At 54.5% G+C, this 22,561-nt stretch overlaps 7 protein-coding genes across 7 annotated transcripts; 5 read left to right on the plus strand and 2 right to left on the minus strand.

Annotated features, from left to right (window-relative positions):
- Positions 1-1,553: 1,553 nt before the first annotated feature.
- On the plus strand, positions 1,554-3,211 carry P168DRAFT_236920 (uncharacterized protein; the record flags this gene model as incomplete). Its single annotated transcript, XM_024833541.1, has 4 exons — positions 1,554-2,249; positions 2,305-2,596; positions 2,657-3,026; positions 3,082-3,211. The coding sequence occupies 4 exons, from the start codon at positions 1,554-1,556 to the stop codon at positions 3,209-3,211; spliced, it is 1,488 nt and encodes a 495-aa protein (XP_024692823.1).
- A 706-nt stretch (positions 3,212-3,917) lies between these two features.
- P168DRAFT_154392 (uncharacterized protein) lies at positions 3,918-5,596 on the plus strand. Its single transcript, XM_024832815.1, has one exon. It carries the CDS (start codon positions 4,123-4,125, stop codon positions 5,506-5,508), a length of 1,386 nt encoding a protein of 461 aa, XP_024692824.1. The 5' UTR covers positions 3,918-4,122; the 3' UTR covers positions 5,509-5,596.
- Positions 5,597-6,057: 461 nt separating this feature from the next.
- P168DRAFT_290318 (secretory pathway Sec39 family protein) lies at positions 6,058-9,158 on the minus strand. Its single transcript, XM_024837181.1, has 5 exons — positions 7,598-9,158; positions 7,397-7,550; positions 6,999-7,340; positions 6,727-6,903; positions 6,058-6,670 (listed from the first exon to the last, which is right to left on the minus strand). Exons 1-5 carry the CDS (start codon positions 9,123-9,125, stop codon positions 6,217-6,219), a joined length of 2,655 nt encoding a protein of 884 aa, XP_024692825.1. The 5' UTR covers positions 9,126-9,158; the 3' UTR covers positions 6,058-6,216.
- A 173-nt stretch (positions 9,159-9,331) lies between these two features.
- On the plus strand, positions 9,332-10,075 carry P168DRAFT_290319 (uncharacterized protein). The gene is made up of 3 exons (XM_024837182.1): positions 9,332-9,422; positions 9,547-9,683; positions 9,769-10,075. Exons 1-3 carry the CDS (start codon positions 9,395-9,397, stop codon positions 9,913-9,915), a joined length of 312 nt encoding a protein of 103 aa, XP_024692826.1. The 5' UTR covers positions 9,332-9,394; the 3' UTR covers positions 9,916-10,075.
- A 1,691-nt stretch (positions 10,076-11,766) lies between these two features.
- Positions 11,767-17,676, plus strand: P168DRAFT_318577 (DNA-binding ATPase; the record flags this gene model as incomplete). The annotated part of the gene is made up of 4 exons (XM_024840216.1): positions 11,767-11,777; positions 11,848-11,865; positions 11,923-17,325; positions 17,379-17,676. 4 exons carry the CDS (start codon positions 11,767-11,769, stop codon positions 17,674-17,676), a joined length of 5,730 nt encoding a protein of 1,909 aa, XP_024692827.1.
- Positions 17,677-18,274: 598 nt separating this feature from the next.
- On the plus strand, positions 18,275-19,750 carry P168DRAFT_327214 (HpcH/HpaI aldolase family protein; the record flags this gene model as incomplete). The annotated part of the gene is made up of 6 exons (XM_024841215.1): positions 18,275-18,402; positions 18,530-18,656; positions 18,769-18,897; positions 19,035-19,260; positions 19,385-19,501; positions 19,596-19,750. The coding sequence occupies exons 1-6, from the start codon at positions 18,335-18,337 to the stop codon at positions 19,748-19,750; spliced, it is 822 nt and encodes a 273-aa protein (XP_024692828.1). The 5' UTR covers positions 18,275-18,334.
- Positions 19,751-19,898: 148 nt separating this feature from the next.
- P168DRAFT_310866 (uncharacterized protein) lies at positions 19,899-22,561 on the minus strand. Its single transcript, XM_024839433.1, has 2 exons — positions 22,399-22,561; positions 19,899-22,307 (listed from the first exon to the last, which is right to left on the minus strand). Exons 1-2 carry the CDS (start codon positions 22,444-22,446, stop codon positions 20,211-20,213), a joined length of 2,145 nt encoding a protein of 714 aa, XP_024692829.1. The 5' UTR covers positions 22,447-22,561; the 3' UTR covers positions 19,899-20,210.

Raw genomic sequence — 22,561 nt, forward strand, 5'->3', positions numbered from 1 at the left:
CATCATTTTTTGCTGGCTGACGCGTCGGGGCCTGCTTGCTCGGAGACTACTAACGTCGGGGGGGTTCCCCCTTCGGGCGCGACCAGGATTAAGACTAATCTTTTTTTCGGTGCCCTGCATTGGTTTTTTTTTTTTTTTTTTTTTTTCCTTTCTTCCTTTTATTATATTTTTTCTTCAGTTCGGTGATCCGTGTGACGGGAAGATCTGAGTGGTTGAAAGTGAAGTGAAGTGTGGCTGATGGGGAATATAGCCGCCCTTAACCATGGTGCGAGACTGGTCGGTGGTGGGTTCAAACTTAATAGGTGGTGAACAGCCACACCGGTCAGAAGCCAAGTGTAGTCAGTCCAGAGTTTGTAGATACTAGGTAACTCTCCATAGGTTCCTTGATGGGATCATGATCTGAAACTCTCAAAAGTCCAACGCAGAACGGTAGGATATGATGATACCCAAGTAGTCAGTTGGGCTGTTTCAGTCGGAAACTCGAAAGGTTATGTGGATGCCTGATGGTGTGGGTGCCTGTGAACCCAGGCATCCATCACATCTCCTCATTCCGCCGACCACACTCCATCGAGTCCATCTCCTGATCTCTCTGCTACAAAGTACCTGGGTATCTTGGGTACTCGAGCTCAAGGACGTTAACACCGTGGATCGAAAAAAAGCAGAAGAATGGCGCACCCAAAGTGACGTGCACATCCATCCACAATCAATATTGCTGCGCCTCATCCAGTCTGGGACATCTCCGTCAGCCTTTTGAAACACAGCGGATCCACCGTCTCGGCTCCATCAGCATCATATCCGACTTGGGCTGAAATTAATCGGTCGCATGCTCCGGGATGGGATGATGATGACAATGCTGATCGATCTATGTTGAGGTTCTCTCTCTTTCATCAACCATATTATCAACAGATTATCAACCACAGAAGGTACCTGGGTGGTCAGTGACAAAGTACCAGTTCAACTGATTGTTTCTGAACCAATTGAAGTCACCCTCAGGCACTCCACTTCTTCTCTTCTTTCTTCCTCTCAACACCTCAGGCTCCCCTTCTCTCCTCCATCTACATTCGCTTTATCTGAACTGACTGATTGTCTGGTTGATACGGATTGTTATTTGATATCCATCTGCTTTGATTCGATCTATTTGATTAGCATGCTTCTGGCTTCGATCCCAACTACGATGCTTCCGGTCTGATCGGTTCTGGACTGCCATCCATTTCTCGACCCCTCTCATCCAACCTTGGCCGCGTGTTGCTGCAGCCCCACGGACTGACTGACTTTCTCTCTCTCTCCTCACACACTCTCGCTCTTCTCTCTTTGTTCACCCATTTCTGATCCCTCTTTCTGCCTCCGACGCCTCCTCTTTCTTTTCTTTTTCTTCTTTCCTGTTTTGATCGTTCTTTTGCTTTTTCTTGACTTTCTTTGTTTCGTTATAAAAACCCGCCTCCTTTTCTTTCCCCCCTCTTTTCAAAGTGTCTTCCTCAAAGACCGCCGATCTGGCTACTTTGGCTGACCCCAACGAGTTGTTTTTGCCGGGTGAGAGGCAAAACAATCTCGCCATGTCATCCTCACCCGCCGTTCCCCTCCTCAAGCCTCCCGTTCCGGGCAATCGCTCGCACAATGGCAGCCCTCGTGCCCCCAAACTCACCCTGGGCATCCCTCCCTCCCCCAACGCTCGTCCCGTCCCCAGCAATGGCGTCCCCGTGGCCCCTCCCGTCCCCGACGGTCCTCCCCAGCTGCAGCGCCCCGTGAACGCCCGTCCAGCGCCGCCGCAGCTCCGACTCGCGACGCCCATGGGGAGCAGTAAGGACGTCTCCCAGGTCGCCAACGGTCGCCCGCCCCCGCTCTCCCTCGCCACCTCGGGGTTGAACGAACCCAATGGTCAATCGCGATCGGGCAGTGGCCCCGCCTCGGCCTCGTCCTCCAACTACTCCGCCCTGTCGTTCGCCATGGGTCTCCGACAACCCCGCGGCAGCACCCCCGATCCGTCGTCCGCCATCAGTTCCGTCTACTCGGATCGCGAGGCCACCGCCCCGATGGAGCGGGAGAATAGCGTCACCGCGCTGATCCCTGATCTGGACAAGTTGAGCTTGGAGAAGGGCAGGCCCCTGGATCCGGATGACCTGGACGACGAAGGCTGGCTGGCTGCCAGCGAGCAGAAGAAGATCGTGGAGTTGGGTAGCTTGGGCGAAGGCGCCGGTGGTGCCGTCACCCGATGCAAGTTGAAGGATGGGAAGACCGTGTTTGCTTTGAAGGTGAGGACTCTTTTAAACACTTTCCCCCCGTGATTTGTACTAATAGCCCATCTAGATCATCACGACCGACCCCAATCCGGATGTGAAGAAGCAGATCGTTCGGGAACTGAACTTTAACAAGGACTGTGCCTCGGATCACATCTGCAAGTACTACGGAGCGTTCATGGACAAGTCGACGGGGACCATCTCGATTGCGATGGAATTCTGCGAAGGTGGTAGTCTGGACAGTATCTACAAGGAGGTCAAGAAGCTCGGCGGTCGGACAGGCGAGAAGGTGTTGGGCAAGGTTGCGGAGGGCGTGTTGAACGGGTTGACGTATCTCCACAGCCGGAAGATCATCCATCGAGGTAGGTTTTTTTCTGGTCAGCTCGAGTCCCACTCGCTCGTGTCCCACTAACCCCCGACAGATATCAAACCGTCGAACATCCTCCTGTGTCGCGATGGCCAGGTGAAATTGTGCGACTTCGGTGTCAGTGGCGAGTTCGGCACCAAAGGCGACGCCAACACGTTTATCGGCACGTCCTACTACATGGCCCCGGAACGGATCACCGGGCAATCGTACACCATCACCTCCGACGTCTGGTCCCTCGGCGTGACCCTGCTAGAGGTCGCTCAACATCGCTTCCCCTTCCCGGCCGACGGGACCGAAATGCAACCGCGTGCCGGTCTGATCGACCTGCTGACCTATATCGTGCGACAACCGATTCCGAAGCTGAAAGACGAAGAAGACCATGGGATCCGTTGGTCCAGTAATTTCAAGTACTTTATTGAATGCTGGTATGTCAGATATTCCCAAAACGCCCTGTACCCCACTCTAACTAACTTGTTCTAGTCTCGAGAAAGAGCCTCCACGGAGGGCGACCCCCTGGCGGATGCTGGAACATCCCTGGGTGTTGGACATGAAGAACAAGAAAGTCAACATGGCCAACTTCGTGCGGCAGGTGTGGGGGTGGAACGAATAAACTCCCCCATGCTTTTTGGCGTCTTGTTCTTTCTCCTTGTCTCTTTCTCTTCTCTTTTTACCACCACCGTCACCCCTAATGCCTTGCATATTTACGGTCTCTCCTTAATGCTTACAAGTGGCTGGCCCTTGTTGACCAGGATGTCAAAAAGCATATGAACGTGACTTCTTTACGACACTCATTTCGATCATGGCAACGTCTCTCCTTGTCGGACCCCCTGGAGTTGGGAGTGGTTTTGAATCCCGTCTTTCTCTGAATCGTGTGTCTCGGCCACCTTGCATTTCCCATCGATCGCACAAGCATCTCGGTTTTGTTCTTGTTTCGTCAGTCCGGCATGCCAGCGGATTCTTGTTTTTTTTTTTTCTCTCTATTTTTTTTTTCTGTTCTCTATCTTGTGATCTTTTGTGTCAACAGCCCCGGAGGAACATGGATATGGGGTACCTGGGACCCGTGCAGAGATACATACTGTATAGGCTTGTCGATCGGCTTTCGCCGAGATGACTAGCGATTCTTCTGTACATGACACTGGTCAATTAACTCTCAATACAGAAAATGGCTCAGACTTTGATCACTGTAATTATATGACTGACTTGGGTGGCAGAACAGGACGCATCATCGTCTCTGACCAGTGGCTTGGACTTGGTAAGACGTGATAAGCCGATTGATCAGATTCGGCCCGGTCAGGCATCATTTCCTCTCTAGTCCATCTTTTGACTTTCCGTCATTTCCAGCCCACTCCTTCGTTCTTTGCCTCTCGTCTATCATATCCTAACATAACTTTATTTCTTCACCTCCCGGCGCATTCCAGAGTTCCGGTTGAGTTCACGCTTTGATGTCACAATGACCGCCGCTAGACGTGATGTGAGGGGCCGCCAGCTCGAGCGAGATGCTTGTCTACCTCTTCATACAACATGCGAACTGGAAACTATCCAAACGCCGGATACAGATTCGCCATGGCCCGTCTTGACCACCTTGTCCACGCTTTCTCTCCGTCTCGCAGACGGCAGAGACAGCAGGGGACTGGGCAGGATAAACAGCAGGATAAACAGCAGGATCAGCAGCAGGATCAGCAGCAGGAAGAACGGCAGGAAGAAGCATCTGCACCCTTCCCTCTCAATCGGGTCCCGCAGGACATCGTGTACGAAATTGCCAAATGGCTGCCGATAGCGTCGCGCCTCTGCCTGGCTCTCACCTGCAAAGGCTTCCTCACGGCCATCGACTATTCGCGGGCCCTCCGCCGCTCGCACACCATCCGCCTCAATGAGACCAACCTCAACCCCTACCTGACTGACAGCGTCGGCTACTTCACCAGCGAGCGCGCCCAATTCATGTCGCTCCTGCACGAGGGCATGGGCAACGACCACCCGCGCTGGCGCTGCTGCTTTGACTGTCTTATGCTCCACCACCCGCGAGCTTTTCCTGCGCTCTTCCACTGGGGCAAATACCACGAGCCCTTCCACCATCACGAAAAACCCGAATTCTTCCACCGTAACGGAAAGCACGATCCCCCCCGCCGTCGCAGACCCCGCGGCAGTCTTGTTAAGAGCAGCAACAACTACTGCGGCAAGGGCGTCGTCTCGCACGGCTATGTCATCGTCTGCCCGTGCCTGCGTCTCACCGTCCGAGACGTCGAGATTATATCGCGCGAAGTCCGACGAGACGACCCGCCGATCCCGCGATCCATACACTACCTCTTCAAGCGGCGCACCGTCGAAATCCCCATCCACACCTGCCGCCACCAGTACACCGACGTCGACGTCGACGTCGACATCAGCGTCAGCGCCTCCTTCGCCGACACCGGCGACCCGGGCTCCCTGACTCTCCGCACCACATACACGCTCTCGGGCACCAAGATCCTGGAATCCGCCGAGCAGCTCCCGCTCCAACTCTGCCCTCATATCTCCATCCCCCGCTACCTTAACCACAAGTACGGCTTTCACGACGACATCGCACCCCTCCACCACGGCCGATCCACCCTCCCCTGCACTACCTGTACCTTCACCTGCGCGCGCTGCAGACTCTCCGCCACCTACCCGGAAATCCTCTCCTTCTCGGACCCCAAAGACCCCCACCGCATCACCGAGCATATCAACTTTCAAACCGTCCGACTCATGATCCTCGACAATTCCTTCCCCAAGCCCCTCTACGCCCCCAGGCTCCTCTTCCCGCGCCGTCTACTCGGCCGCGCCGACACCTTCGTCGGTGAACCCCATTACACCCTCTCGCAAGATTATCCTGCCCCTCCGTCTCAGGATAAAGCTGGTCAACTGCTGTACTCGAAGAATCATCTTTGGTAAATTGCTTTCTATCTTTATTTTGATATTGTGAGGTTTGGCGGTGAACTTGACTGGCTTGACTTGGTCGCGGATGGGCCGCATATCGTCAAGGGAAGATCACCTGGGATTTTTTTAATCCTAATTGTGTGTGCGTATGTGCTAGTTTGAGTCACTTGTCGGGAATGGTTTAGTGTGGATCACTTCTGACTGGTATTACGGGATATGCTGGTGTGGTCTGGTCTGCTTTGCTTGCCTACGTGTTCGTCGCTGTTACTGTCGCTGTCGCTGTCGCTGTCTCTATCTAGTCTGGTATAGGGTGGAATGGATATGTTATGTGATTGATCCAGTCTATGAAGTAATCTAGTATGGTAAAGTATAGTGTACATAATAGTATAGGTCTGTTAAGTTAGGTAGATGCCTAGCAAACTCCATCAATGCATTTTTGTGTCGTCTTGGCCTGCACGCACTTCTTGTTTCTAGATGGTAAATAGATAGATAGATATAATAGGATAGAAGAGTAGTAGACAGAGTAGACATAAGAAGGATAATGCTAGAATAAAATAGATAGGAATAGAATAAAATATGTATATTTATATCAACCAACCAATCAACCAATCCATCATCATACTCATCATTAAAAAGAACACAAAGAAAAGAAAAAAAAGTAAACAGAAGTATTAAAAACACAAAATGAGAAAGCCAAAGCAGAAGGATAAGAACGATATGATATCATCGATTCACAGGCTGCGCACCCAATACCCACCCAATCCCACTCGCCAACCCCCCCGTTACCATATTACTGACCACGTCGCGTTTGCGCATGCGCTCATCGCTGTCGTCGTCGTCGCTGGGCGCCCGCGCGTGAAACGTCGAAGAAGAAGAAGAAGAAGATTGCTGCTGCTGGTGCTGCTGCGAGACGTCTCCTCGTAAGGGGAAGGCGTTCTTGTGTAGGGCCATTGCGGCGCCGCGGGCGACTTCGAAGAGGCCCATGGGGGCGTCTTCGGCGTGGCGGAGGCGGTTGTGATGAGCGCGGGAGGCGCGGCGCGCGTGCTGCTGTTTGGTGTCGAAGGCATCTTGTTCGGTGTCTGTGGGGCCGAAGCCGCCTGGGAGGGTTGTGGGGTGGAGGGAGGCGTCTGCGCGGGTGTCCCAGGCGTGTTCTTCTTCGGATTCGAGGGCGCGGAGGCTGGTCATTTCTTCGTCGCAGCGGCGCCAGGCGCCGAGGATTTCGGGGAGGGGGACGGGGTGGGGACCAGGATGAGGGAGAGGGAGAGGAGTTCCATTCGTTGGGAGAGTTGCGTGATTTGGGTTTGGAGGGGGGTTTGCGTGGTGGGTGTTGGGGAGCGGTAGCGGCCTGCGGCGTAGACGGCTCGCCAGGAGATGTCGTCTTTGATGGATGGGTTGGTGAGGGTTGGTGCGCTGGAGATGAGGGTTGGGGGGTGAGGCGCGTGAGGATGTAGGAGTAGGCGGTGCCGAAGTCGTCGGAGGAGAGGGCGGAGGAGATTGCGAGGGACATGATGCGGCGTTCAACTGTTACTATCTTGTCTTCTCGTGGGGTGGGCTCGTCGGTGTCGTCGTCTGTGGGGTCGGATTCTTGAGGCGCGAAGCCTGCTGCTACTAGGTCTCGTCCGATGGTGAGGAGGTCGTCTACTTGTGTGTAGGCCTTGGCGTTTTGTTCGAGCACTTTTTCGATGAGGGAGATAGGGTCTGCGTGCACGCGGATGCTGACGGGTTGGAAGGGGACGCCGTGCTGCAGTGTCAGGGAGTAGAAGGACAGCGCGTGCGTGGCGGAGATCAGAGAGCGAATCTGTTTGAAGCTGACAGACTCGGGGAAGTGTGGCTGGAACGCTTGGAGACTGCAGGAGTAGATTGGTATTAGACATTGGTCAAGTGCGGTTGGTGCAATACTCACATCTCGTATGCTTTCTTCATGCCGCCGCGCGTGCGATTCCCGTTGCTCGCGTTGTCATATGCCGCAAAGATGGCTTCCTTGATGGCATCTTCGACCTGGGCGGGGGTGAGGGACGATTGGGACTGTACATAGATCGCTGTGGCCAGATCGTATTCTAGGCTCGTTAGTATGTTTCTTTGTATCCGAGCGGAGCCTCCTTACCTCTGACATCTAGCAACGCCTTGAGGACCTCCGCATCCACGACCTCCTGGGGTAGTCTCCAGAAAAGGCCATGGAATTCTCCACGCCCATCCGTCCGTTTGTCGGCCCCCCAGTCTCGGAGCCAGATGAGCTGATCCCGTGTCTCCTGCCAATCCCGGCTGACCTTGGTTTGCTTCACGAGCGACGCAATCACCCCCCGGAATTCGAGAAGTTGCGCATCCTTCGTACTATGAAGGCATATATTGGCAGCCGCCCTGCATGGGATAGGGTGTCCAAAACTCTGCAGTATCCGCATAGAAAGCAATAAAGCGCTGACGAACGAGACCGACGAGGACGAAGGATGAGTCAATGGGTTCGATTCCCGTAATAAGGCGTTCTGCAACAGGGACACCCGCGTCGTTGAGGAGATCTTGTCCAGCTCGAGCACCACTGATGGCAATGTTTGGCTATCGGGGGTAACAAAGCAAGAGCTCTCCAGGTTCAGTAGCTGGGCGATCCGGGATACGATCCGTATAGACCCTTCCAAGGAGGGCTCACTCGTGTTCGCATTTGCGTAGACAACTGCCAGTCCAGACTGGCCATACCGAGTTCGCAGTTCTCTCATCTTTTCAGCCGGTCGCTCTTCTGTCTCGTCGTCGTAGCCTCCCAGGTCGACATCCTCGGGACCGTCCCAGTTGACAAAGGCGTTGACCACGCTGTCCTGATCCACCAAGCTCCGTGACAGCAGCCACTCGTTCACGTAGTGCCACCCAGCACGGTCGCCGGTCACAGACTGCGCGTCACTTTGAGCCACGGAGATCGAATTGCGCCGTGTCGCCGGATTCAGTCTCCGCCTCTTGGGCCGGCTGTGGCCGTACATCCATGCCCCCACGACCCCACGCAGGTTGCGAACCAAGTCCATATTGCCCTTCTCCGATCCGGTCATTGACAGGAACACGTTGATCGCAGTGTCATGGTCCATAGACTCTAGGATGTCCAGCGAGAAGGTCTCATCCTGGCTGGGGTAGTATTCGTAGTTGAGTCGCAGCAGTGGGAGGAGGGTGGAAATCAGCCACGTTCGAATTGTCGGTGAGCGCTGGTAGAACGGGAGAAGCAGGTCGAGGATGAGCGGTTGCAGGGCGGTTTCCGCGTCTATCCGGTGTGCACGGTGGATAAGAAAGAGGGTCAACAGGTCGTTGGGGTCCTGGGTGTCGTCGTCGTCGGGGTGTCTCAGCGGTAGTAGACGAAGCTTCCGCACTCGTTTCCTGGCAGCGTCTTCGGACAATCCTTGAACAGATGAGAGATCCCACTCGCCATCGATTGCTTCAGTCGAGGAGCCGCTGACGAGTTGCTCAAGTACCGGGGTGTAGGTATGAGGGTCGGTGCTCTCCGGGAGAAAGGTGAGGAGGATGCGCAGGAGCCGGTCGAGAGGCAGCCACAGGGGAAATTGGGCCTGGAGATGCGGAAGACGCGAGACGTCACCGGTCACACAAAGGTGAGTAGCTAAAAGAATGACCTGAGCACCCGAAAGCCCCGCAAAAGGCGCCATGGTGAGCAGCAAAAGGAGAAAGGTTGAAGATGGTGATATCAAAGAAGGTGATGTGGTTCGTCCGACGTCAGTGGTCAATAATAATAGACCGGTGCATGCCTGACAGACAAGGCCAGCCCGTCCAAAGGCGGCGGGCGCTCGGACCAGGCGGAAACAACGAATGAACGGCCGGATGAACAACCTCAGTTCTGATCGCATCCTCGCTCCGTCATTCTCTCCCCCCGGTTTCCCCCTCTCTTTCCCCCTCTCCCCCACCAACTCAACTCACAATGGCTTCGGGTTTCGGTCTTAACGGCGGTAGGTTTTCCTTTTGATTGTTTCCCTTCGCTCACGAGCCCGCAATGGGCGGTGGTGGCTTGGTTTCGCCGCGGTGCTCCTGTCCGCCAGTTGACCTCCAGCTAACGCTTGCGGTCTCCCCCAGGTCCTTCCCGCTGCTTCACCTTCTGGCAGGAGGCCCTCGGCTGCTACGTGGTCAATGCCGGGGATGGTGAATCCGGCAAGAAGAAGTGTATGCCCGCTTTGGAAGATTACTACGAGTGCCTGCACCACCGCAAAGAGGTACGACTCGATCCCCGGCTATACCTTCCAGTGTTGTCCTTTTTTTTTCTTCCGAAGGAATGAAAGCTGATATGTGATGTGGTAGGCTTTGCGAACGATGAAAATGCAGGCTGCCTACCGAAAGGCCGAAGCCGCCCACCCCCGCGAGAATGCGCCCAAGGCCGAACAGATCCGTAGCCTGGGGCTACTCGGGAAAGAGGAAGAGTCGGCGGCATTATTGGCCAAGTCCTAAGAAGGGCAATGGATAGATGGTGTTGGTCGTTTTGCTGTTGCTCCTATCATCTGTGTTTTTTTATATCTCCGGAGTCCTTCGATGTATAGAAATGGACCATGCTTGCTGCATGAACGCGACAGCTGAAGCCATTCGAGGCTACTGTCTGATGGGTTGTATTCTTCGTAGTGAACGCGGTATGTTTGTCATGTAGATTCATACTCGACAAAAAAAAAGGAATGAAGTAGCTTTACCGATGGAGTTTATATACTCAAAGTAACTACGGAGTAAGAGATGGGGAATATGAAGGAAAGGGTATACTTGAGCTCTCTGGCATGATACAGGTTGATTTGGTTGTTCGAATCAAGTCCAATAATTGGGTATAAATGTTTAGTGCAGAGTGCATATATGTATACTACTACCGGTAAGTAGGGAAATATATTTCCCTACCTCGGGTCCATGGGCAGTCAGTTCGCTGAAAGCAGTAGTCTCAGATCACATTCATATAACAGAGCTGTCAATCAACTCATCTACATCAATAGATCCATGAGAGGCCAGGCAAAACATAGAATGTTGGTGATGGTTCAGGTCTAGTGTGGATCAAGGGTCATTGTCTACAGTATACAGTATAAAATGGATAATACATATTTTCATTGGAGGTGGAACCATAGCCTCAGGCAGCACTCGATCGACTGTCCACCGCGTCGACGCACTGAGATCGGTCGATCGACGGGCAACAGCATTAATTGCAGACTTACAGGAAACTAGTATTGTCTCTGTGGAGGGATGAAGAATTCTCCTTGAGGAGCATGAGGCCATCTGGCATTTCTTGGCATGTTCGTCAAGGGATTGAAACCGCCTTCTTTGATCGTTCACTTGTGTTGCCTCCGGAGAGGATGTGCGACATCGCTAGATCAACCTGATGGCGAAACTGAATCAATGACTGATCCGTGACTCATTCCCACGCCCCCGAAGTTACTGCTGTCCGGAGTGATGATGAAGCAGCAAGAGATGCAGCGTTGCCGCTGGGGGCGCAGGGAGGATCATCACGTGATGGGAAAGAAAACCTTTACGGGAGTGGAGGGCGCTAATCCCGAAGCGGCATGGTGGACATGACCCAGGCATGGGTTGGCGCACCCAGCCAAAGATGGCCCCAATGATATAAACAGGCGGCGTGACCTCGAGGAGGGACGAGACTCCCCCAAGTGTTGTTGTTGTTCGTTGATGCCAAACGGGAGGACCCTTTCTGTCACGATTTCTTTACCTTACTTTACCCTCACCAGATCCCGTCACGAAAACACTCTGGAAGTATCCCCCAGTGCTTTGACTCCTCTTCTTTGTTCATTTCTTTTTTCCATTTTCTTTTCCCTTCCTATTTATTTCACTTCTTGTTTTATTTAGGGACTCTTTGATACGATCGTGTTTTCATTAATACCCCTTCGCTATCTTCCCTTCATCCTTCAACTTTCACCTCATTACGGTTTCTGACGATTCATTGGTTTTTTTTTTATTTTTTATTACAACTATCTTTAATCCCCACTCGGCTCTACCGATCCCCCCCTACATTAGTCTTGCTGCCTTATATCCTTTTTATCCGTTTTATGTTCCATTTTCTAATTTTTCCTCCCCATGCTGTGACCAGGGTGTAATTCCTTGTATTATCGTTTTTTACCCTTTCCCTGTCTTGTTTGATTCTTCTTGACCTCACCCGTCTCCCCTGTCGCATCTCCCCTGGGATCGATCCTTCCTGACCATATCAAACGATCCCTCCGGTGTTATTTGGAACCTTCTTCCCCAGCGCTGTCCAAGCGGTGGGTGAGATTGACCAATTTCACCCATCAAATTTAACTGGGTTGATCTCCCTGAGCCGCCATGGCATCCCGGTGAGTTCCTCGTGTTGTTTTGGTATTATGGTATTGGTACCGTCACAGATCCCGCTAACCGTTCTGGCAGCCTTGATCGTCTGGTCACGTGAGTAGGACCGTCCCCTGATCTCCCCTCCCCCCACACTGACCAATCGTGTCGCAGATTGCTGGAGACGGGCAGCACGTCACTCATTCGCAATACCGCTGCGCAGCAACTGGCCGATGTCCAGAAACAACACCCCGATGAGCTCTTCAATTTACTCGGGCGTATCCTGCCCTACCTGCGCTCGAAATCGTGGGACACCCGCACAGCGGCCGCCAAGGCCATCGGTCTCATCATCTCAAACGCAGATCCCTTCGACCCCAATGAGGATGACGGCGAACAGATCAAGAAGCTCGACGAGGACGATAACGACCTTGGAGTCGAGATCAAATCAGAAGAGGATCTGCCGTCCGCGGACGATGGCCTGCTCCGACCCGAGACGCTGGATATCGTGTCGATTTTGAAATACGGCAAGAGACTTCTGGGCAGCGCGGGCAAGGAATACGAATATTCGTTGGCGTCGATGGATCCGGCGGCCCGGTTGCAGCATCAGAAGAAATCCCTACACTCACGACTAGGCTTGGCGGGGGAGTATATCGAGGAGGATCTGATCGATGACAGCGACCTAGTGCTGAAGCCCAAGGCCGACCCTTCCCCCAACACCATCGCCCCCAAGGAGAACAACCACACCCCCACCGAACACGCCGTCGTCTCCCCAACCGAACCCGCCAATGGAGAGGAGGCCGGTCTCAGTAAGCGACAGCTGAACCAGTTGAAACGGAAGAACAAGCAGAGCGCCAAGTTTGGGGCCAATAAAGTGCGCGTCGTCGACCTGTCCACGCGGAAACTCTCCGACAACGTGACCACCCCCTCCGTCACAACTCCCCACCCCGTCACGACCCCCCACCCGGTCAAGACGGAAAATGGCGAGGAGCGGAATGGCGACTCGAAAACCGACTACTTCTCCCTCGACCGCCCTGCCGGGGATGATGACGACTCCAAGCTTGTCTCCGAGTTCAAGGGGGAAACGGCGCCCGAGAAGCCGCTCATCCAGCCGGATGTGACGGAGGAAGGCCCGAGCCTCACGTGGCCGTATGATCCGATGTGTGATTTCCTCATGGTCGACATCTTCGACCCCAACTGGGAGGTTCGCCACGGGGCAGCCATGGCGCTCCGAGAGGTCATCCGCGTTCACGGCGCCGGGGCGGGTCGCGTCCGCGACAAAACCCGAGCCGAGAATGATGCCTTGAACCGAAAATGGTTGGATGATCTGGCGTGTCGACTGGTCTGCGTGCTTATGTTGGATCGCTTTGGAGACTACATCTCGGACAACGTGGTCGCTCCCATTCGAGAGACGGTCGGCCAGACGCTCGGTGCGCTTCTGTCCCAGCTCCCCTCGCGCTCCGTCGTCGCCGTTTACCGCATCCTCTACCGGATCGTCATGCAGGAAGACCTCGGTTTGGAGCGTCCGATTTGGGAGGTGTGTCACGGTGGGATGATCGGCCTGCGGTATCTCGTGGCGGTGCGGAAAGACTTGTTGGTCAAAAACGCCGACCTCATGGATGGTATCCTCAGCGCGGTCATGAAGGGGCTCGGCGACTACGACGACGATGTTCGTGCGGTCAGTGCGGCCACGCTGGTCCCCATCGCGGAGGAGTTCGTCACGTCGCGACAGAATACGCTGGGCCCGCTGATGACCATCGTGTGGGACTGTCTGTCCAATTTGCAAGATGATCTCAGCGCCAGTACGGGCTCCGTCATGGATCTGCTGGCGAAGCTCTGCACATTCCGGGAGGTGCTCGATGCGATGAAATCCAACGCCGCAGCCGATCCCGAGTCGTCCTTTGGCAACCTCGTTCCTCGCCTCTATCCCTTCCTCCGACACACTATCACCAGTGTGCGCTTGGCTGTTCTTCGCGCCCTCACGACGTTCCTCCAGCTCGAGGGTGACGGGACCGATGAATGGGTGAACGGCAAGGCGCTACGTCTGGTCTTCCAGAACTTGCTCGTCGAGCGGAACGAGGGCGTCCTCAAGCAGTCTCTCCAAGTATGGTTTGAGCTGCTGAAGGTTTTGGAGCAGCACGGCACCTTCAAGTCGGACCCCGACCTGCTGTCTCATATCCAACCGCTCATTACCCTGACCATGGCTCCGTTCGGTGTGCCCCGGTACCCGATGGCCATGAAGGCCTCGCTCTTCATCAAGCCCTCGGGTGTCCCCTTTCCCTCCAGCGCATCAGCCCCGGCCAAGTCGTCGCCCACTTCCAACCCGGCTGGGCCGGATGCTACCAAGAAGCGCGGGCGCAAGGCCGAAAAGAAAGAGGTCGCACCCACGTCATCGGCTCACAATGTCGATGGCCATATGCTACAGGGCGATATTGATCTAGTAGGCGCTGATACCATGTTGCGGTCCAAGATGTATGCCGCCCAAGCCCTTGGGCAGCTGCTATTCCTGTGGGATAAGAATGATCTTGTCAGCCTCTGGCCGACCATTTTGGAAGGTCTCAAACATTCTGCCTCCACATCGCAGCTTTCGACCGCCATGGTTGTCGAAGAGTATGCAAAACGATCGAGGTCAAATGGCAGATACACTGCCTCCTTGTGCGATCAGCTACGCCCGATCGTGGAGGGGGATCGCCCCCTGTGGTACAGTGATATCGCATCCTACCTCCACGTGGCTCGAGCGCAATGTCACTCCCTGCTCAATGCTTTCCGGGATCACGCGCACGTTTCTGGCGCGAAATTACCAGTCCTTGCCGTCGTCGTCCAGGGTGACTCCGAAGCCGGTCCCAGTGCGTTCTCATTGGCTGATGCCGAGAAGGTGGTTGGTCCCGATTTCGAGCGGCTCAAGAAGGGCCTGACGCCTGCCCAGCGGATCACTGCCATCAAAGTTCTCAATGACACGCGGGCAACCGCCGAAAGCGCCATTCACGAGGCAGGCAAAGTCCGTGAACAGCGGGACATGCGGGTTCGGGCTGCCGCGGCGGGGGCCTTGGTGGCCTTGTCGGACATCCCGAAGAAGCCCGGTCAGATCATTAAGAGTATGATGGATAGCATCAAGAAAGAAGAGAACGCCGAGCTTCAACAGCGCTCTGCCACTGCGATTGCGACCTTGGTGGAGTACTACACGACCACCGCCAAACGGGGCCCGGCCGACAAGGTTATTGGGAACTTGGTCAAGTACTGCTGCGTGGATACGTCCGAGACACCCGAATTCCACCCCAACGCCAATCTGGAGAAGTCTATCTTGTCGCTCCGCAAAGAGGAAGACCGACGCGACCACCCTGATGCGGCCAAGTTCGAGCGCGAGTCTAGAGAAGCACGGATCATGCGCCGCGGGGCCAAAGATGCCCTGGAGCAGCTGGCCATCAAGTTTGGTGCCGAACTCTTGGAGAAGGTTCCTAACCTTGCGGTTCTGGTGGAAAGACCGTTGAAAGAGGCACTCTCCGGCGATCTCCCCGAGAGCATCCTCGATCCAGAAATTGAGCTGGGACAGGAGGTTGTGGACGGACTGTCGACATTGCGGGCCCTCCTTCCCAAGTTCGATCCGGGCCTTCATGCTTGGGTCATTGGCCTTATGCCGCTGATCGCCAAGGCACTCCAGTGCAGGCTGTCGGTCATCCGATATGCTGCCGCGAAGAGTTTCGCCACTATTTGCAGCGTCATCACGGTGGAGGGTATGACCATGCTCGTCGAGAAGGTCTTGCCGACGATCAACAATGCTGTGGATGTTCACTGCCGCCAAGGTGCCATCGAATGCATTTATCACCTTATCCATGTGATGGAGGACGGTATCTTGCCGTACGTCATCTTCCTTGTCGTGCCCGTGTTGGGTAGAATGAGCGATTCGGACAACGATGTGCGACTGTTGGCGACGACCTCTTTCGCCACTCTGGTCAAACTTGTGCCTCTGGAGGCCGGTATCCCTGACCCGCCTGGCTTCTCCGAGGAGTTGCTCAAAGGACGTGAGCGGGAGCGGAAGTTCATGGCCCAGATGTTGGACGTGCGCAAGGTCGAGGAGTTCAAGCTCCCGGTCGCCATCAAGGCGGAGCTTCGGCCGTATCAGCAGGAAGGTGTCAACTGGCTTGCGTTTCTCAACCGCTACAACCTTCACGGTATTCTCTGCGACGACATGGGTCTCGGCAAAACTCTCCAGACTATTTGCATCGTCGCCAGCGACCATCATCTGCGGGCGGAGGAGTTTGCAAAGACACAAGCGCCGGAGGTCCGGAGACTTCCGTCTCTGATTGTTTGCCCCCCGTCGGTTTCGGGACATTGGCAGCAGGAGGTCAAGCAGTACGCCCCGTTCATCAACTGCGTTGCCTATGTTGGTCCGCCGTCAGAGCGCCAGCGGTTGAGAGGCGAGCTCGCCGACGCCGATGTCGTGGTGACATCGTACGATATTTGCCGCAACGACATCGATATCATCAACCGGAACGGCTGGAACTACTGCGTGCTCGACGAGGGCCACTTGATCAAGAACCCCAAGGCCAAGGTGAGCATGGCGGTCAAGCGCGTCGTCAGCAACCACCGGTTGATCCTCTCCGGTACTCCTATCCAGAACAACGTGTTGGAGCTGTGGTCTCTGTTCGATTTCCTGATGCCCGGGTTCCTTGGAACGGAGAAGGTGTTCCTGGACCGGTTCGCCAAGCCCATCGCGGCTAGCCGGTTCAGCAAGTCGTCCTCCAGGGAGCAAGAGGCGGGTGCGTTGGCGATCGAGGCACTGCACAAGCAGGTCCTGCCGTTCCTGCTCCGCCGTCTGAAGGAAGAGGTGCTGAATGATCTCCCGCCAAAGATCATCCAGAACTATTACTGCGACCCTAGCGAGCTGCAGAAGCGTCTGTTCGAAGACTTCAGCAAGAAGGAGCAGCAGCAGCTCCAAAACAAGCTGGGCAGCTCCGAGAAGAACGACAAAGAGCACATCTTCCAAGCCCTGCAGTACATGCGGCGTCTGTGCAATTCCCCGGCCCTTGTCGTCAAGGACGGCCACAAGCAGTACAACGAAGTCCAGCAGTACCTGCACGCCAAGCACTCCTACATCCGGGATGTGTCGCACGCGCCCAAGCTCAGCGCCCTCCGCGATCTGCTCCTGGACTGCGGAATCGGCGTGGACCCGCCTAGTGAGGGTGAGTTGGCGACGGGAGCCAGCTACGTCAGCCCGCACCGCGCGCTGGTGTTCTGCCAGATGAAGGAGATGCTTGATATCGTCCAGAGCGAAGTGTTCCGGAAACTGTTGCCGTCTGTGCAGTTCCTGCGTCTGGACGGCGGCGTGGAGGCCACTAAGCGCCAGGACATTGTCAATCGCTTCAACACGGATCCGAGCTACGATGTGCTCCTGCTGACTACGAGCGTTGGTGGGTTGGGTCTGAATTTGACGGGTGCGGACACTGTCATCTTCGTGGAACACGACTGGAACCCGCAGAAGGACATCCAAGCCATGGACCGAGCGCATCGTATCGGTCAGAAGAAGGTGGTGAACGTGTACCGGTTGATCACGCGGGGGACTCTGGAGGAGAAGATTCTGAAGTATGTTACCCTATTATTCTCCATCGTGTATGATCTAGTACTGACCATTCCAGCCTCCAACGCTTCAAGATCGACGTCGCATCCACGGTGGTCAACCAACAAAACGCCGGCCTCAACACGATGGACACAGACCAGCTCCTGGACCTGTTCAATCTGGGCGAAACGGCCGACAACGCGGAGAAACCGAGCGAACCGACCGGCAACGAGGTCGACATGGTCGACATCGACGGCGAAGTCAAAGAGAAGGGCAAGAAGGGGTGGCTCGACGATCTGGGCGAGTTGTGGGACGACCGACAGTACCAGGAGGAGTATAATCTGGATTCATTCCTGGCTACGATGAAGGGTGATTGATCTACTTTATTTACTTTCGACCTTGTCAACATTATCTCATCTTAACTTAGACTGGTGGATGGTGGGTGGATCAGTGGATGGATGGGTGGATGGATGGAGTTGGGTGTTTCTCACTCTCCCTTTTTCTTCTTCTTGATATGTGTTTTTTCTTTTTTTTTTTTTTTCTTTTTGATTTCTTCTTTTCTTACTGTGCCTTTTTCTGTTGTATGCGGAGTTGGTGGCCTGACTGATGATATGGTAACGAATGACTCGATCGACGATTGCAGTGACTGCCTGCTATAGTAGTGGGTAGTCTGGATGGGTTGGTTTCTTTTTCTTTCTTTCTTTGATCTGTACTGTATGTATTCTAGTTATACTTTATTTATGATGGAAGGAATTGCACATACACTTCATCATCATTACTTAGTACTTCTTTAATCAATATTTACTAACTAAATGAAAATAATCAATGTTATTTGATAGTTATTGTTATAAGCGGAGAACCTCCGACCCCCACACTAAACCCATTCCAGCCTTCCCCATACATCCGAATAGTGTCTTCCCCTCATCCTATTTATGCCATTTATACCCCGCTGTCTACAGTATCTGTCTTTGATTCATTCATTCAACTCTTACCCAGACCAGACACAGACAGCAGAGATAAATACTAGATATCAACATGCCTTTCCCAACACCAATCACAACAACCCTGCAAAACAAGCAGACTGCCTTTGGGTTCTGGTTGATGTGAGTAACCTTATACTCTCCCCCACTTCATAGTACTGCACTTCACTCCATCTACAGAAAGAAACAGCCATATACCGTATAAAAACAATCATGACAAATCTACGAGCAATACTGACAGATGAAACAGGCTCCCCAGCGCCCCAGCAGCGCGAATCATCCTCCGCGCTGCCTCCGCCGCATCATCCCCGCACAAGCTCAGCTGGGTGTTAGTCGACGGCGAGCATGGGCTTATTACTGATAGGGAGTATTATGAGGTATTGCCCTTTCCATATCTCTATCTCCTTATTTACCTACCTCTTCATACTTGTTTTCTATCTAACCAGTTGCATATGGAAAATAAATGACAGTGCTAACAGTGGAACAAAGCTAACAACAGCAATCGGCTCCTGCAACGCAAGTCCCATAATCCGCGTCCCCTGGGGTGAAGAATGGATGATCAAGAGGGCGCTTGACGCGGGTGCGCATGGGATTTTGACGCCTATGTGTCATTCAGCTGTTCGTATCTCCTTTCCTCTCTCTCTTATACTCACTCCCTTAGTATCTACTATGATACACCCCACACCCACCCACCCACCACAATCAATCCAATCAATCAGGTTAAGGAAGAAAGAAAGAAACTAAAAAAGAAACAGGAAGACGCCACCCGCATAGTCCAATACACCAAATACCCACCCACGGGAAGCAGAGGGTACGGCCCCGCCTTCGCGGCTCACTCGCTCCCCGACGCGTCTGCGGCAGTGGCATACGACGAGGCTGCCAATGATAGCTTGGTTGTGATGGTGCAGATTGAGTCGCAGAGGGGAGTCGATAATGTGGAGGAGATTGCGAGGGTGGAGGGGTTGGATGGGGTTCTTATTGGTTTGTTTTTTCCCTTCCTTTTTGTCTCTTTTCTCTCTTTTTTAAGAAGGGAGGGATTGGATGGATTGTACTGTGTACATGTATGGCTATGGTGACCATATGGCTAACGAGGGGATATATGCAGGCCCCTTCGACCTCGCCAAACAAATGGGCGTCGTGCGCGGCGGAGACGAACACGAAGCTGCTATCCAGCGGATTTTGAAGGCTGCCAAGAGCGCAGGGAAGACTGCTGCTATTTTCTGTAAGATTTTCCTACTCTCCCCCCTTTTCCCCCTCCCCCCCTCCCTTCTCTACCGGAGGGAGGGATGTTTATGCAGGACTGACAGTGTCATCAGGCACAAACGGCGAACAAGCTCGTGAAAGAGCCCAGCAAGGCTTCGATATGATCTCTATCATGACGGATGTGGGGGCCTTTGAGGAGGGTATGATGAGGAATTTGGGTGTTGCTGGGGGCAGTGCCGGGGTTGGAGAGGGGAGTGGTGGGTATTGATTATCTATCTATCTATAGATAGATGCCTAGGTTAAGTGTGTACTCTGTTTGCATGGTTACTGGGTAAGAGGAAGACAGTGTGCATGATACATCTACGTGGCACTACAGACTTGGATAAACCAGGATAAGATAGAAGCAATGTAAATATCCACAAATGCAGCATGATTCAAATCAAACAATATCAATCAACTCCAGACTATTGATCTTCCAGTTGAACGGAAAGAGTAGTCAAAGTAAACGCCATCCGCATGCCAGATGCATCCAAGCGCCAGCAAAAATAATCAATCAGTCAGTCAGTCGTGTGAAATGGTGGCTCCCAAGTAATTATGGTACAGAAACAGAGGTGAACCCGCTGCGTGTCACGCCATCGTACAAATAGGAGAGAAAAGCAGGCAATGAATTGAAGACAGTTGTCAAAACCGTGTAGTGTTGCAGTCGTTAGTTATTCAGGGAGACGAGGTCATGGGCGGCTCTTGGGCTGGGACAGCATGTTCAGTCGACTCATGCTGAGCGCTCCCCGGCTCTTGGGTCGTGCACTCGACGGCGTTCCCTTGCTGGTGATGGAGTTCGATCGCTGCGGGGTGTGGGAACGCGACTTGAACGGGCTAGAGCTAGGCTTGGCAGGAGTTGGTGCAAGCTTGGAAGGAGTAGGGGCAGGCTTGGAAGGAGTAGGAGCAAGCTTGGAAGGAGTAGGAGCAAGCTTGGAAGGATTTGGAGCAAGCTTGGCGGGGGTTGGCACAAGTTTGACGCGCTTGATGCTGCGCCCTTCAACCGGCTCCTCGGGTGGCACGTTCTCGGTGTCAACCTCGTCGTCAACATCTTCCCGCACCCGCTTGCGATGGCCAATGCCATGAGGGATCCCAGCGATGTCGGGTCCGTTGGGATCACGTGGGGCCTCAGAGGTCTCGTGGTTGCCTTTCTTGTGGCGAATGCCATGGGGAATGCCTGAGACCTCGGGAAGCTGGGTGTCAATTGTGACGTCGGAGGGGCGGACGTGGCGGATGGACGGCGATTGCACTTCAGTCGAGCCTCGCTCCGGGGTCAAGGTGGGCAAGGTCGGATAGACCACGTCGGTGGAGACGGGCTCCAAGGAACGCGCTGATTTAGGAATCTTCGAGGGCGAGGGCGACTCGGGGGGCCCCTCTGGGGCGTTGGTGCTGAAGTTGAATTCCACACGCTTCTTCGGCGACGGCGTCCGCGCCAGCTCGTCCGAGCCGTCTTCACGAGGCGCGCCGAAAATCATGCTCGAGGTGAAGTCCGGAGCAGCCACATGGGTACCGGAGGCGATTTTGGCCGGGTCGCGTGAGAATAGAGGCTGGTGACGGCGGAGGATCGACTTGAGGTTGCCCAGCGAGGGGAGATTGCTCTTGAATCGAGGGTTGAACTCTGTGCGTGGGGTGTGCGGCGCATCCGACGGCTTCGAGATAGGCGATCGTGCCAGCGACGGGATCATACTGGTGCGAGGTGGCTTGAGGCTGGTCGCAGCGCGCATGGACGAGGCCCGGGTCGGGGTGAGTAGCGAGCTGCGGACCGTGGAACGAGGGCGAGGACGGGGACGCGCCTGCACAGGCTTCGAAGGGGTATCGGCCGTGGTTGGACGGCGAGTCGACGCGTCATCTGAGCTGTCGTGCTTGACTCGCTTGGCACCGGCCGCCGGCGCGTCGGCGGGGGAAGGCTTACGAGCCGACTTGCTGGGCGAACCCTGACTCTCGGGCTCATCGAGACGCGCTTTGGAGTTGGTGCGCTTGAGGGTCTTCTGCAGGGGCTGGAAGCGGCCAGGGGTGGCACGGAAGGCAGACGCGTGTCCGGCGATGGAGTCCATCTTCTTGAACTCGGCCATGTGAGCGTTGCTGAAGCGGCTGGCCTGGCCCTTGGGGTGCGCAAATATGCGGTCTGCGGACTGGAGTTCGTGTTCGGGCTCACTGGCCTGATTCTGGATCATCTGAGCCTTGATCTTGGCGACATCTCCACGCACACTCTCCATGAGCTTCCTGGCTTCATCGCTGAGCTCTGATTCCTGCGAGGCAAACTTGAACTCGAATCCCGGGGTGCCGAAGTGGGTGGAAGCGGGAGAGGCATTGGCCTTGGTGGGGGTGTCTTGAACATTGTTCTTCACCACATTGCCCGACGCGTCTTTCTTGATGGGGTTGAAGCCCAGGATCAAGCCGGAATCGGCCTGCTTGGTGGTGCTTTGGTGCACCTTACTGGGGTGCATCTCTTGGTGAGGGGGGCGGGTAAACACGCTCGTAGGAGTTTTGGCGGGGGATCTTTGAATGGACTTGAGAGGAGTGGATTTCAACGGAGTGGACTTCAGCGGGGTGGATTTCAACGTGGGTTTGGGTGTAGTCGACTTGAGCGGAGTGGATTTAAGAGGCGTGCCCGGCGCGTGTTTGGGGACGACAGGAAAGTCCTCGAGGGCAGGCGTCTCATCGTGTTCCATGACGGAGGGGAGCTTATCTGTCTGATGGCGGTTGCTAGGGGCGTCCTTATTATTGTTGACGTTGTTCTTGGAAGTGGTGTTATTGTTTGTGGTCGGCTCTGGGGTAGCCTGCGGTTCCTATCAAGATAAACAAGGATCAGCCAGTAGTCGCGAATGATGCAAGGGCGCGCATCCGACACAAACAACTGCTATTTCGGGGGAGACATACCGCAGAGGTCGAGCGATCACGCAGGCGGGCGGAGCGACGAATCGCCATGATGTCGCGAGGGGGTGAAAAAGGTGAGGTCAATCGAATACAATTGTGCAAGAGATTAAATGTACAAGAATGATGATGGAGATCAAGTCACGGACAAGTGGGATCAAGAATGAAG

This window comes from Aspergillus campestris (assembly GCF_002847485.1).
Source record: "Aspergillus campestris IBT 28561 chromosome Unknown P168scaffold_6, whole genome shotgun sequence".
NCBI classification, from domain to species: Eukaryota; Fungi; Ascomycota; class Eurotiomycetes; order Eurotiales; family Aspergillaceae; genus Aspergillus; species Aspergillus campestris.

What these genes read in the sequence shown, in the direction of transcription:
- P168DRAFT_154392 (XM_024832815.1), top strand. Translation starts at nt 4,123, where the DNA reads ATGCGAACTGGAAACTATCCAAACGCCGGATACAGATTCGCCATGGCC.
- P168DRAFT_290318 (XM_024837181.1), bottom strand. Translation starts at nt 9,125, where the DNA reads ATGGCGCCTTTTGCGGGGCTTTCGGGTGCTCAGGTCATTCTTTTAGCT. An exon ending in ATGAAGAAAGCATACGAGAT is followed by an intron (nt 7,341 to 7,396) that starts GTGAGTATTGCA and finishes CTACTCCTGCAG; the next exon opens with TCTCCAAGCGTTCCAGCCAC. An exon ending in ACAGTTGAACGCCGCATCAT is followed by an intron (nt 6,904 to 6,998) that starts GTCCCTCGCAAT and finishes CCTCATCTCCAG; the next exon opens with CGCACCAACCCTCACCAACC.
- P168DRAFT_290319 (XM_024837182.1), top strand. Translation starts at nt 9,395, where the DNA reads ATGGCTTCGGGTTTCGGTCTTAACGGCG. An exon ending in GGGTTTCGGTCTTAACGGCG is followed by an intron (nt 9,423 to 9,546) that starts GTAGGTTTTCCT and finishes GGTCTCCCCCAG; the next exon opens with GTCCTTCCCGCTGCTTCACC. An exon ending in GCCTGCACCACCGCAAAGAG is followed by an intron (nt 9,684 to 9,768) that starts GTACGACTCGAT and finishes GTGATGTGGTAG; the next exon opens with GCTTTGCGAACGATGAAAAT.
- P168DRAFT_310866 (XM_024839433.1), bottom strand. Translation starts at nt 22,446, where the DNA reads ATGGCGATTCGTCGCTCCGCCCGCCTGCGTGATCGCTCGACCTCTGCG. An exon ending in GTGATCGCTCGACCTCTGCG is followed by an intron (nt 22,308 to 22,398) that starts GTATGTCTCCCC and finishes TTATCTTGATAG; the next exon opens with GAACCGCAGGCTACCCCAGA.